Source organism: Haematobia irritans, chromosome 1 (genome assembly GCF_050003625.1).
Source record: "Haematobia irritans isolate KBUSLIRL chromosome 1, ASM5000362v1, whole genome shotgun sequence".
Taxonomy (NCBI): domain Eukaryota; kingdom Metazoa; phylum Arthropoda; class Insecta; order Diptera; family Muscidae; genus Haematobia; species Haematobia irritans.
Window position 1 is genome coordinate 275,737,273 of NC_134397.1, and position 14,840 is coordinate 275,752,112.

Consider the following 14,840-nt stretch of genomic DNA (forward strand, 5'->3'; position numbering starts at 1 on the left):
CAACCTGTTATGTTGCTGAATTTTTTGTTATATTCACTATGAATATAACTTTGTCCCATTTAAAAAGAATTAAGTTTTATTATAAGGGTATCGTTACTTCAATTCTCCGCTACTTTGGCTCGGAATCAATACCAAAATCATGAGTGTAAAGACAAAATCTCTAGAACCGTACAGGTTTTTTCAGTTTAAAATTATCTATCATAGACGAAATTAACCCATTACCGCTCTCTGTCCCCATATGAGGACACCTGTTTAAAGTCAATCAATGAGTTAATAGAGAATTAACATCTTAATTAAAACACAAACTACCAGGGGAACACAAAAGGTAGGTAGCAACAAATAACTAAAGTCAATGCGAAATACATATCCGCTCTTTTGAAAATGCCATGTAATCCCGTTTTGCTCAATATGCCAATCAGAATATGCCAAACTAAAAAAGCATATTCATTTTTATATACTAAAATTAGCTTAACATTATATTTGCTTACGTTTTGAGGTTCTGGGTTTTAACAATCTCAGGCCTCACAGTATAAAACAAGCACTATTGCAATTGGTTTACAAACTTGCAATTAAAGCATATGGGACATAAACAATTCTTTCATTATATAAATGTTAATATTGTCCCTTTTCAAAATATATGTTTTTCAATTTGGAAATTTAATTTATGTTCACTAAGAATAAATATGGTTTCCAAATTCAAAGCTTATTTCCAGACCAAAATTGTAGTTGAATTTTGTAATTTTCACAAGTACACGGTTAGAAAAATATGTTTTTCATTTTATGCAAAAAGCATAAAATGTTTGGAACACATCAGTGTTTCATAAAAATAATATATGCGTATATAAACATATATTTTTGGCCATATTTGCGTAAACCGGAAGGATACGTCTAAATATTAACCGATGTTAACCAAATTTTACACTTATTGCTAGAATGTTTATTCTACTACCCAAGGCAATTAAATAAATAATTTATTTAGTATAATAATCCCTGTTCTTTATTATTATTATCTTTTTTAAATTTGTTAAATGAACTTTCTACTTCTACAAGTGATATAATCATATTGATTCTAATACTTATTTTAAGATATATATATATATATATATATATATATATATATATATATATATATATATATATATATATATATATATATATATATATATATATATATATATATATATATATATATATATATATATATATATATATATATATATATATATATATATATATATATATATTGGGAAATCAAATATTTAATGAAAATGAAATGAAACTGCTCCTTCTTGGCGTATATATATTGAGACAGTGAAGAATATTTAAAATTTTAATATAATATATATTACTAGAAAACAATCAGACGAAGGGAATTTTAATTTTTTCGGTTTAAAATATTTTTTTTTTCTGACGCAATTCTGAGTCGGAAAATCAAGAAAAAATATTTAATTTCACGCGGAAAAAATGTGGATATACATTCAAGGACAGTTAAAGTTTCCAAAACTATAAAAATGGCGACGAGATCAATGGCACAAGGATCATCGTGAAAGAAAACAATCAGTTGATGTGCAAAACTGAATTTAATATATATGCGTTTAAAATGCTTTTTGTTTGTAATCCAATGTTGATTTGGAAAATCAAAATAAATGATAAATTTGACTCGGGAAATGATTTACATTATCTAAGTTTGGTGAATCAACACGTTTACTTTAATTGTGCAGTTTTCTTTTCTATGATGTGAATGTGATGACCATAACTACTATATATACAGATCAATTATAAATAGCGCATTTTTATATCAATAGATTTGTGATCGTGATCAGCTCAGGACTCCATGATATAGAATATGAGTTCCTCAAAGAGTGTAGTTTTTGAAGATTAGTCACTTTACACTCCATGGCCTTTTTACCGGAAAACCCAGTACGGAAAACCCGTGTTTCTTCAGGAAAGGCAGCAGACGTTTATTCAAACACTCTTTCACGTAAATTTCTTGGTTGACAGTCCCGGAAGCTATGAAAATGCTGCTTTTCAAGCCACAGGTACAGATGGCTGGCCAAACCAGATATTTCTTTGCGAACTTTGACAGTTTTATGTGCTTGAAAATATCTGCTGCGTTTCCCCTTCCTTTTACCGTATAAAACTCCTGTCCCGGAAGCTGCTTGTAGTCGGCTTTGACGTAGGTTTCGTCGTTCAATACAACGCAGTCAAACTTCGTCAGCATCGTCGTGTACTGCCTCCGGGATCGCGCTTTGGCCGTCATATTTATACCCTAAACCACATAGTGGTCAGGGTATAATAAGTTTGATCGGCCAAAAAATGTGCCTACCAGAAATATTGATTTTAGAGCCCATAAAATATATACCGATCGACTCAGAATCACCTCCTGAGTCGATCTAGCGCTTGGTGTCCGTCCGTCTGTCCATGTATTTGTTGTTCACAGGATTCCGGTCGCAATTATTAACCGATTTTGATGAAATTTGGTACAGAGAGTTTTTTGGGCACAAGGACGAACGCTATTTGGAAGAAATCGGATCAAATTTAGATATATCTCCCATATATATGTATCGCCCGATTTCGACAAATGGGGTCACCTTGCGCTTTTTTTCAAACGGATCGCGACCAAATTTGGCAAAAGCTAATCTTTTCCATCGCCCTTCAAGTCTGCAAAATTTCATCGAAATCGGTTCAGATTTAGATATAGCTCCCATATATATGTATAGCCCGATTTTCCCAAATTTGGCCATAGAACTCTTATTTATTAACCGATCTTACTCAAATTTGGCTAGATCCAGTCCTCTATAGTACTAACTATATGTGCAAAATTTCATCGAAATCGGTTCAGATGTAGATATAGCTCCCATATATGTATCACCCGATTTTGAAAAATTCGCCCCTAATAACCTTATGTTTGACCATTCAGGCCTCATTTCTTAACTGATCTTACTCACATCTTGCACAAGGTAACCTTTTGTGGTATTAATCAAACCAGCAAAATATTATGCAAATTGGTTCAGATTTAGATATAGCTTCCATATATATGCATCGCTCGATTTTCCCAAATTTGGCCATATTACTCTTATTTATTAACCAATGTTACTCAAATTTCAAATTTTGATGTACTAGCCGATCGTACTTATACGTGCGTACTTGTAGCTCTTACATAAGAATATTGCTCGATTTTTACAAATTTGTATTTGTTACCCACACTAATTTAACGATTTTCTCTTTTTTAATAATGGGCTCAATATTAGCGTCATACCAAGTTCACCAATGTGGTATCACAATGGACTGAATAGTCTAAGTGAGCCTGATATATCGGGCTGCCAGTGGCGTTCTAACTCCGTAGGTGAAATATCAACACAGCCAGTGTTGCTAGAAGTAAGGGAAATTCCCTATATATAGGGTTTTTCTAATATTTAGCGTCTTGTAGGACGTAGGGCCACAATGTAGGACATTTTCACTCAACACAATTTGTAAGGCAAGGCTTGATCTTTAACAATGTGTGGTAAACTTTATTTCTGTAGAAAATGTTGTCAACATTTTATTTCTATAGAACATTTTGTCAAAATTGTATTTCTATAGAATTTTTTTCAAAATATTATTTCTATAAAAAAAAATTCTCAAAATTTTATTTCTGTGGAATTTTGTCTCAAAATTTTATTTCTATAGAACTTATTGTCAAAATTGTATTTCTATAGACAAATTTCTTACAAAAATTTGTTTATAGAAACTTTTTCCAAAATTTTATTTTTATAAAGATTTAACAAAAAAGATTACTAATTTGGGTAGAATTCTACCAACTGTGGCAACCGTGGTCGTAATACAAATTTATATTCTAAGTTATATACGTTGCATATTCATGTTTTAAGATAATAAAGTACTTAGAACCATTTGTGTTTTGTAAAATTTTTTATATTTAACGAAAAATATAGTAGGGAAAATTGTTTGGGAATGTATAGGAAAGTAGGGAACTTTTTTTCTCCTTGTAGGGTAAACCGAACATTTTCCCTGGCAACATTGACTATGAGCTATAGTCAGATTGACACAAAGCACCCATAGATATGTACCCCTTAATTTTCTTAAATATGCAACTGCGGTTTATCTCCCAGACTTATATGTTACCCTACAAATGCTTATGATTACTAATTCTGTAATGGTGGTTTAGGGTATGATATAGTCGGCCCCGCCCGACTTTCTACTTTACTTACTTGTTTGTTTATCATCGCGATTTGGAGTCACTACCTTCTTGTAAGTCGATAGTCCGGCTCGTTTTTTGGCTCGATGCACGGTTGTAGACGATACACCCAGCTTATTTGCGGCATCTCGGAGAGAGAGGTTAGGGTTTCGCTTGAAACTACCGGCAACTCTCTTTGTCGTCTCAGCGGCTTCCGGTTTTCGATTTCCCCCCGATCCAGACTTCCTGGCTGTCGACAAACGTTCCCCAAACACTTTAATTACATTTGTAACGGTTGATTTGGCAACTTTTAGCGATTTTGCTAGCTTTGCGTGCGAGTAGCTGGTATTTTCGCGATGCGCGAGCAAAATTTTGATACGCTGCTCTTCTTGCTTGGACGGCATTTTGACAACTGAAGAGTGAATTCCAAAATCAAAATAGGAGCAACATTCTACACACACACACACCTTCAAAATTAATATTAACGGTCATTTTCATATAGCTCCATTAGACTTTACCTCCCAGTTATGTTAACTGTACATAGAATAGAAATATCTTTAACTGTAAAATTTTGTAGCAGTTAAGTTCCTAACTGGTATATGGAATATATAGGCAAAATGACGGATATGTCCATAGTATGGTTTAAAAGTTCGTTAGCTAACGTAACATAGCACTAACGGAGCTTCATGAAAATGGGGGTAAGTTGTGTTGTGTTTTGAAAGCAATCAAAATTGTGTTTGAATGCAAGTAAGTAAATTTATGTATGATTGTTTGGGGTTTAAAAATAATGTATTTTTGAAAATTTATCTTAAAAAAAAATATAGGATTCCATGAAAATTATTAATGTTTATACTCGACTTGCGACAAATAATGTCAGTAAGAACACAATCTTCTTAGGGGAAAAATGCCTATAATATTTTTTAAGGCAATTTTTTTGAGGGTGTATAAATGACATAAAATCTTCCCATAACCAAATCCTTGTGTACTATGAAATTAAGATATAATTATGAGAAGAAGATTTTCAAAGAAATAATAAATAATTGTTGTCATGGTTTCCGTTCGGCAAGCTTTATTATTCATTAAGCTTCATGCTCACGTTTTTGACTTTTTGCAGCATATTTCTTTTGTGTAACTCTCTCTCTCTCTCTACAAGCCGCATAATATTTTGTAGTAAAAACAAATATCAAATTTATGTGTTGAGTTTGCGTATATATTTTTAATTCGGATTTCGTCTCCTTTCGTATGTTCCCTTCCCTCCAGCAGTGTTCTAGCAGTTTTATCCAATTTAATTCACTGTCGCTCTCTCTCTCTCTCTCCACAAAAATTTGTAATCTAGGAATGGTATAAGGAATACAATAAGAGGACAAAAAGGGGATTCTCATGCTTAGCTTTTGTTTTTGTAATATGTGTAATATGAGTGTGAGAAAGGCAAAACAAGAAAAACCATAATAACAATACAATTACATGAAAATTAACAATTAAAAGAAAATTTATATGCTTTCACCGCCAACAACAATGACGTAGACAAACTCATACATAACTACAGCAAAGCATGCCATCGCACATTACCCAGAACAATTCCTAAATACACTCACACGCACACAGTGAGAAGTAAACATGGAGTATGAGGGTACGAGAGTTTGTGTTGCGCTCAGCCAAAAAGTATGCTTAACAATTTGCATTTATTTACGCATTTCACCAAAGTTCTATCTGACTTTCACTACCACCACCATCACAACCACCGACACACGCACCAACAAACACTTACCAAAATATCATCAAAAGCCAAACACAAGCAAGCACACACTCACACACATCTAAAGATACGCAAACAAATATTGCTCACGAACATAGGATAAAAGAGGCACCGTTTTGCCATCAATGAAAGTCTTTGGCATCCCATTGTTCTCGCGTCTGCATGAGTGAGTATCAATGTGGCCAGAGTATTCATATGTGTGTTTGTGTTTAGCCAACCATATGTTTATGTATGGCGTTTACTTTTTAGATTGTCTTGTGATTTTTGTATACTCTTACATTGAAGTGCCAAAAGATGGGTGCGTGTGTATGCAAGGAGTCTGTATCTGATACAGTATGTGGACTCGAGGACGGACGATGAATGTTGCTCAATGCCATAGCAAAAACTCTCAGGTGTTATGCACAATTTATGTACAAATTACTTTAAAATAACAATAGCTTTGGTTGCACCACACAGTGGGTGTTCCTGCTAAAAGCCACAGCAAATAAACTACCGGAACTTTTTGCTATGGATAGTTTGAATGCAATTAGTGAAATGGAAGTTGGGGAGGACCATATTGAGAATATCAGCGGTAACCAACTAAAATTTTTACTGTAACTACATTCACCAGAATAAAAAAAAAAAGATTGTTTAATATTATCTATAACTTTTTCGTCTAATTATACATTTTAAATATTGAATTGTATATAACAATTAGATTTTATTAATACAACAATTTCAATGATTATATTTTGTTAATTTAATATTTCACTTTATACACCGAAAAAAAGTGAACTGTTTTATAGGAAGAATGAACTACCACGCACGAAAATTGAACTAAATTTTACTCCACATTTTGAAATTTCCACAAAGCGTTGTTAAAACCAGGAATTTTTAATGCCCTGTTGTGCTTTTTAACTGCAGTTCACGAAATTACATCATCTCATAGAAGAAAAAATTAACTAAAAGTAAAGAAGAAAATCATTGGTGCCAAATCGTAACCATTTTAACCATAAAGTAGTTCATTCTTACTATTTTTGGGAATCGTACGAAAATTTTCCTTTGTTTTAGTTCATATTGAACTTATGTGTACGGTCATTGAACTTTATACTCACGTTTAGTTCATAAAATTTTTGAGACATACTTAAAAAAAGTAAGATTTCATTAAGCTGTGGAATATTTCGATAAAAATAATAAAATTGAACTACAAGCAAATAATTTTTTCCATAAAAAAATAAGTTAAATTTAGCAGTAGTTTAACTAAGGAAATTTTTTTCTGTGTAGACTGCTAAGGGGCACTTAAGCGATACGTATAAGGGACAAATTTTAGTTGTGACCATAATGGAATATCTTGAATTAATTAACTTTTTAATTGATTTAAATATTTTTTATTAATAAACTTGTAAGGAATTAAAGAATTTCATATAAATATTATTTGAATCAAACCAAAAGATAGTTCTTTTGTGGAGTTCACTACTTTCACGAATTTTTGCAAGGTGTCCGCGTTTACAAGGTGGCCACTTATGAGAGGTTAATTTTAATGTGATAAAGTAGCAAACGTATGACGAAAGTCAAATTTTTCACAATGTCCAAATTTTGGACTGTATTGAAATGAATTGAAATCAGTTGGCTAATAAATTTGTATTTATATTAATGGCGTGTAAATTTATTTTAAATTCTTAATTCGTACGAACTCCTGAATTACTTACCCTGTTTGTAAAATAGAACTTAAGACCTACCCAGCAAGAGAAGCGTCGTAGTGAAGGTTAGGTTATGTGGCAGCCCGATGTATCAAGCTCACTTAGACTATTCAGTCCATTGTGATACCACAGTCGTGAACTTCGTAGTGAAAAATGTTCTTTTTTGATCCGGAAGTAATGCGAAGCGATGAATTTAACATGGCCTTGTCATAAGACGGATGTCCACCATTTCAACAGTCGTTGCACTGAATTTACATCACTTCCTAATGTGTAATTCGAATTCAGTGTTTTGGATGTGAATAAAAAATTTTGTGATATTTTTCCCAAATAAATAATTTTTATATTTTTTTTTATGATTTTTAATACATTTTAACGCTTGTCTGAAATATTTGTTCTCCAATATTTTCAATAATTCGCAATTTTTTTAGAATTGATTTAGCATTTTTTTCGACAAAATTTACATTATTTGTATTATTTTATTAATTCTCACTCTATTTTAACCTATTTGAAATAAAAAATGTAAAATTACCCATTAAAAAGCGAGTTATAAATTTTTGCTGTGAGCCCAATTGCGAACTTTCTAATACTTGTCCAAAAGAACAGCATCCGAAGTTGAAAAAAATGAAGAGGTATTGCGGGATGCGCTTTAAATGAAATGTTTGTAGAAAAAATTTTTAACATTTAGAATTTTTACCACAAATGCGTCTATCTTGAACTTCGCTTCCTTCGGACTAAGGATATTTTTGCAAATTCCAATTTTTTTCTTCAAACTACAATTTTTTAACCAGTAAAAAAACCCTAAAATAATATCTAATAACATTTTCTTGAATTTGTTGGAAAATAGTTACTTATTTTTGTCATATGGGCGTTTGTAATTAAGTTTAGGTTAATTTTCTCAAAATTAACCTACATTTTCCTTGCTGGTTGATTCACTTTCTTGAGAGTATATTCAAACTGAAATCATCGACAGTATGAAAACATTGACCAATTACTATCTTCATGGGGTGATACACATTAATGACATCTATACACATATTCGTGAAAAGATTCGTTAATATATCGCAAAAATTGAATGAAGATGCCCTGAATTATTGTAATTTTATCCAGCATACACATAAAAAATCAATCCTGCAGGCATTAGAACCAATTTAACCCTATTTTAGTTCATGGAAATAATGATATTTTGAAAAAAGTTTCCTTGACTTTAATAATTATTTGTGTACGCCGGTTAAATTAACTACCAGCAAAAAAGCGTCGCCAAAAAAGTAGTGAAAATGTTCTTTTTGGATCCGGAAGTTGTGCCGCAGAAGTGTTGACGCAGAAGCGATGAATTTAACATGGGACGGAAGTCCTCCACTTCAACAGCCGTTGCACTGAATTTGCATCACTTCTTAAGGTGCGAGGTGAATTAAGTGTTTTGGATGTAAATTAAGAAATTTAGTGATATTTGGACCAATAAATAATTTTTAAAATTTTTTATGATTTTTAATGCATTATAACGCTTGTCTGGTACGTTTGTCATCAAATATTTTTAAAAAATTCGCAATTTTTCTAGAAAGCATTTACCATTTTTTTGGCTAAATTTAAATAATTTGTACCATTTTTTTTAATTCTTAATCTGTTTTTTTTATTTGAAACACACAAAAAATTAATAAATTTCCCATTTAAAATATGAAATAAGCGAGTTAAAAAATGACTCAATTGAACTTCCTGTGCAGTTAAAATAAAGAACATCTTTGGGAGGGCATTTTTGAAAGTTCTTTTAAAGTTGTGCCTTGAGAAGAACTTCCAAATTTTTTTGCTGGGTAAAACAGGAGAAAAACAAAAATGAAGGATATTTCAGAATTTTCTAAAATATGTAAATTTTGCAACAAATGCTTTCTTTTGAACCTCGTATAGCGTTGAAGACATTTGTACAATTTTTAACTGCAATATTTTCCTTAAAACTGCGAAGCTTACTTTCTCAGCAAAAAATCGCCGCCAAAAAAGAAATGAAAATTTTCTTTTTGGATCCGAAAGTGGTGCAAAATTGACGCAGCAGCAATGAATTGAACATGGGCTTGTCATAGGACGGAAGTCCTCCATTTCAACAGCCGTTGCACTGAATTTCCAACACTTCTTTAGATGTCATTCAAATTCAATGTTTTGGATGTAAATTAAAAAATTCTATTGTCAAATAAAGAATTTTTATAATTTTTTATAATTTTTAATAATTTGTAATGGTTGTTGTTGTTATTCAAAGGGAAGCACACGCGTTTTAGACCGTCTGTTCGAAAACAATAACATTTACCTGCTGTGCAGCTTTTTCTAAGTCGAAAGTTACCGAAATCACTAAAATACAGGTTGGAAACATTCTGTGTGTCGATTGCTGCGTCGTTGTGAAAGATTTATGTCATTATTTCACAAAATAACTTTCACGAAGGATTGCTTTTTTTTTGGCGAAACTGGAAGAAAACTGGAACAATTTAATTTCTCTGTTAACCGGTCAAGTAGATCCACATTCAGCACACTGTATCACTACAAAAACAGCTGGTATGTCTGACATTTCTAATGTGGTGAAATTCGTATTTGTAGCCGTTATTACATTCCAAATACAACCCTGAACAAGACTGAAGTTGAGCAGATCGTATTAATATCGCACTCCACGATTTATTGTACAATTTATATGCACATTTATATATCTTTTGCATTTTTGAACTTAACATTAATTTATCATCATTTTTGCAACTTAAATTATTTTTGCAAATAAAATTATAATAGAGAAAATTAATTCTTACGGTTACACTTGTTGGTTGGAAAGAAAAACAATACTTACAACGCAGACCCCTGAGATATGCAAAATTCCCCGAATCTATTCACATCCCAACAAACAAAGCGAAAACTAGGAGAAACTTCACCCGAAGAAAACAACATGGCAAAGAAACCCGTTGGTAATATGGAGGTAACCGAACTGATGGATATTATGATGTTAACAATAGGTAATATATTGGAAGAAAAATTAAAAAATTTGCCCACAAAACAAGACTTGGAAGAAGTCAAATGCGGTAATTCGTTGGCAACCGCTGAAATAACCAGTCTCAAAGCTGAAAATTCGCAATTAAGGTATGAAATGGGACTGATGAAAAATAAACTGGAAGAAAGCTCCCAAACTATAGCATGGCTAGAGCGTCATATTCAAAATAAAAAATTGATTTTTAAAAATGTGACAAATGGAAAGCCAGCAATAGAAGTTATTAAAAAAATATGCTCTGAAAAATTGAACATTAATCCGCAGATTAAATCGGCAAAAACCCTTTTCGAGAGAAACAACTCACAGACTGTCATAGTTGAATTTGAAGAAGAAAATGATGTAAGAGAAGTACTAAATAATACAAAAGGTCTAGCAGGCTCAGCAATATCAATTGATAGAGACTTGAACCCACAAAGACAAAAAAATAAAACAGCTCTTCTGTTAGTAAGAAAGGAGATTTTAAAGGTATCAAAGAAGTACAAAATATTAGTCAGAGATGACAAAATGAGAATTAAAAACAAATGGTTTTCTTGGAATAATGATCATAAATTGGTATGTGGGAGAGAAGAGAGTGAAGCTGTGCTCAAGGATTTATACGGCGATGAGTTAAAGGATTACTCATTCAATGAAATTTTTGATAATATTGGTTCAAAAAACTAAAAAATGTTCCAAACCAAATTGCAGAACATTTAAGGAATCAAAACTACACAAATTTTAAAATATTATCATATAACATCAATGGATTATCTAATAAATACCTATATCCAAACTTTTTTAATTATTTAAAAGACTTTGAAATTATTATTCTCTTAGAGACACATCTCATAGCACTTAACATACACCAAGCTGAGAAATATTTCCCAGAACATAATTTACATTGGATATATGCTAAGAAACCAAATAGATTTGGCAGAGCAGTAGGGGGCATTATGTTTGGGGTGAAGAAATCAATATTAAAATTTGGTTTACGCTATCAATTTTTCTCCAACGAAGAGTTCTGTGGGGCATATTTCCAAACTGAAAATTTATCTTTCATGGTCTTACCACTTTACATAAGAAGCGCCGATTGGAGACAGGAATTCGAACGGGCGAAGGTGTTTTTCGAGGAGAAAAAATGTGAAAATATAATATTGATTGGAGATATAAATGTCAGAATAGGAGATTTGCAGCAAGACATAGTAGAATTGTATTTGAACTACTTTCGGGCATACACGGGGATGCGGAAATCTTTAGATAACGAAGTGAATTTAAATGGAAGAAAATATATTGATTTTTGTAACGAGCAGAATCTGATAATACTCAATGGCCAAACAAAAGGCGATGATCAGGGCAACTTAACATATGTGAGTAATGTTGGCACTTCAGTTAATGATATATGCGCTGTGGATATAAATATTCTTCAGTACGTAGAAGATTTCCATGTTGAAGAAAAAATTTGGTCAGACCATTTACCTATTTCTCTTAGCCTTTTATTATATAACACGGCCTTAGCCTTTTATTATATAAACGATTTTCTTGAACATAAAAATATTACATGCCTCAAAGAAATGACAGATATAATTACTGCATCAGTAGTCCAGCGAAATAGTATACAACATTTCGAGCCAAAACAAAAATGGTTTAATAGTAGTTGCTACTGGGCGAGGAAAACAACATTTGAATGTTTATCAAAGTTTCGGAAAACGCATCAGGATTCTGACAAAGTAAAATATCTGAATGCAAAAAAGAAATATAAGGATATATGTGAAACAAGCAAACGAATATTTTATGCAGAAATTGTTGAGAAGCTTAAATATATATCAAATGGAAAAGAATGGTGGAGTTTAGTCAGACTAATAAATGACCAGAACTTTCAAATAAGTAGCTCTCTCTCTGCTGAAGCTCTAAAAGATCATTTTTTCACCTTGCTACAATCACAAGAATCTAACAGGAGTATAGAATATGCACCAAACCTAATGGAAAATCATATATTGGACTCAGATATTACCGTGGACGAAATAAAACATATGTTGCGTAAAACTAAACCAAATAAAGCTCCTGGAGAGGATAGAATCCCATATGAGTTTTTCGTGAACGCAACCGATGAATTTCTGACCAAACTAGCCGAAATATATAATAACATTTACTCTAATAGTAAAATGGATGAAGTTTTCCAAAAGTCAATTATTTTTCCGATTCATAAGAAAGGTAGTTTGGATGATGCAGCTAATTATAGAGGAATTTCATTCATGAACTCCGCAGCGAAAATATTCATGGGAATTCTCAACGAGCGGTTATTACAATGGACTGAAGAAAATGGTATAATGGATGAACACCAGGCTGGTTTTCGAAAAAATTACTCCGCAATGGACAATATATACAACTTAGCCGCCATTGTTAATATTAAACTGGAAGAAAGGAAGAAAATATATGCCTTCTTTGTAGATTTTCGAGCTGCATTTGACAAAATACCTCGAAATCTACTCATTTTTAAACTACACCAAATGGGAATTTCACTGAAATATGTAAAAATGATAGAGGCTGTATATAGTAATACGCAGTCCGCAGTATGGACTGGGAAAGAGCTATCTAGCTATTTTGAAACTCAGTCAGGTGTAAAGCAAGGTTGTCTTCTATCGCCTTTACTGTTTTCCCTCTATATCAATGATCTAAGCGAGTCACTTGGTGAAGGACTGTATATAGAAGACATTAATATTAGGGTTTTACTGTATGCTGACGATATAGTTTTGCTAGCTGAAGAACCTAGTGTCCTTGTAACTATGATTAATAAATTAGAGGAATACTGCAATAAATGGAATTTAGTGGTTAATACAAGTAAATCCAAAATTATGATCTTTCGCAAAGGAGGCCGAGTATCCCAAAATAATACGTGGATCTATCAAGGGGAACGACTTGAAATAGTACCAGACTACAAGTATTTAGGAGTAATACTAACACCACAGATGAAATTTTCGAAACATATCCAGGCTCGAAATAACCAAGCAAAAAGTGCTATAAAGTGCACATGGAATAATTTTTTGAGAAAGGACGATATTTCACTTGAACAAAAATGGAATCTGTACACGGCAGCATGTAGATCAGTACAGACATACGGGGCTCAGATTTGGGGATATGGAAATTTCGAGCAAGTTGACCAGCTTCAACGCTTCTTCCTTAAACTAGTTCTACGATTACCAGAATGTACACCAAATTACGCTTTATACATCGAAACGGGAATGGAAGAAAGTCATCTATACACTCTTCAGCTTCATTTGAGATACATCTTAAGGACTATTTATCAATATACTGCAGAAAGACTTCCTCATCAAATGACCCTAATAATAATTAGAAAAAATCTCTTTTGGGCCAAATACATCAATAACCTATTGAATGAATTGGGCATGCCATTATTAAGAGAATCCACGACATCGGAATCTTGGAATAGCACAGTTGATTTGTTGCTGGAAAACTTGTGCCGGGTTAACAGAGAAAAATCGATCCAGAGAGCTCAGCAAAGCACATCACGTTTTTACAGAAACTTAGACCCAGATAGAGGCAAACTATATTTCACCGGAGGTTATACCTTGAGAGAGATTACATTGATTTTCAAGGCACGTGTGGACTTAATATATCTAAATTCACATAATCGCAATGCAGATGATCAATGTTCGCTTTGCAACCTTTCGGAGAGAGAGACACTTTACCATTTCTTAGCTGTTTGTCCAATTTTTAGAGGCCAGAGGACTCAATTCTTTTGTAAAACATACTTGTCCGAGCAAGAAGTTGTACAAATCCTAGATGGAAGAGGGGATCTTGACTGGAGAAACTTGGTCAAATATATTGCAGCCTCAATTATATACAGGAAGCTGATAATGTCAGAGTATTCCTAATTTACTTTGATATTCATATATGTGCAACCCTTAAAGTTATACACAAAATTTTAAAATTAAATTCCGGCCGACGACAATATGTCATAGCCGTAAATCTTTGTTTCGCTTTATTTATTTTTTGTAAGAAAAACAAAACAAATAACTAAAATTTAAAATCACAAGTTTTATACCATGTATATATATAATGAAAATTATGAAATAAAGATGCTACTACTACTACTACTACTACTAATTTGTAATGGATTCTAACGCTTATCGGAAACGTTTGACCTTAAATATTTTTAAAAATTCACAATTTTTTCAGATTGGATTTAGCATTTTTTTCGACAAAATTTAAATAATTTGTACCATT

The 14,840-nt window shown here is 32.3% G+C and overlaps 1 protein-coding gene across 1 annotated transcript; it reads left to right on the plus strand.

Moving 5' to 3' along the window:
* The first annotated feature begins 11,548 nt into the window (after positions 1-11,548).
* LOC142236632 (uncharacterized) lies at positions 11,549-14,488 on the plus strand. Its single transcript, XM_075307873.1, has one exon. It carries the CDS (start codon positions 11,549-11,551, stop codon positions 14,486-14,488), a length of 2,940 nt encoding a protein of 979 aa, XP_075163988.1.
* Positions 14,489-14,840: the final 352 nt, after the last annotated feature.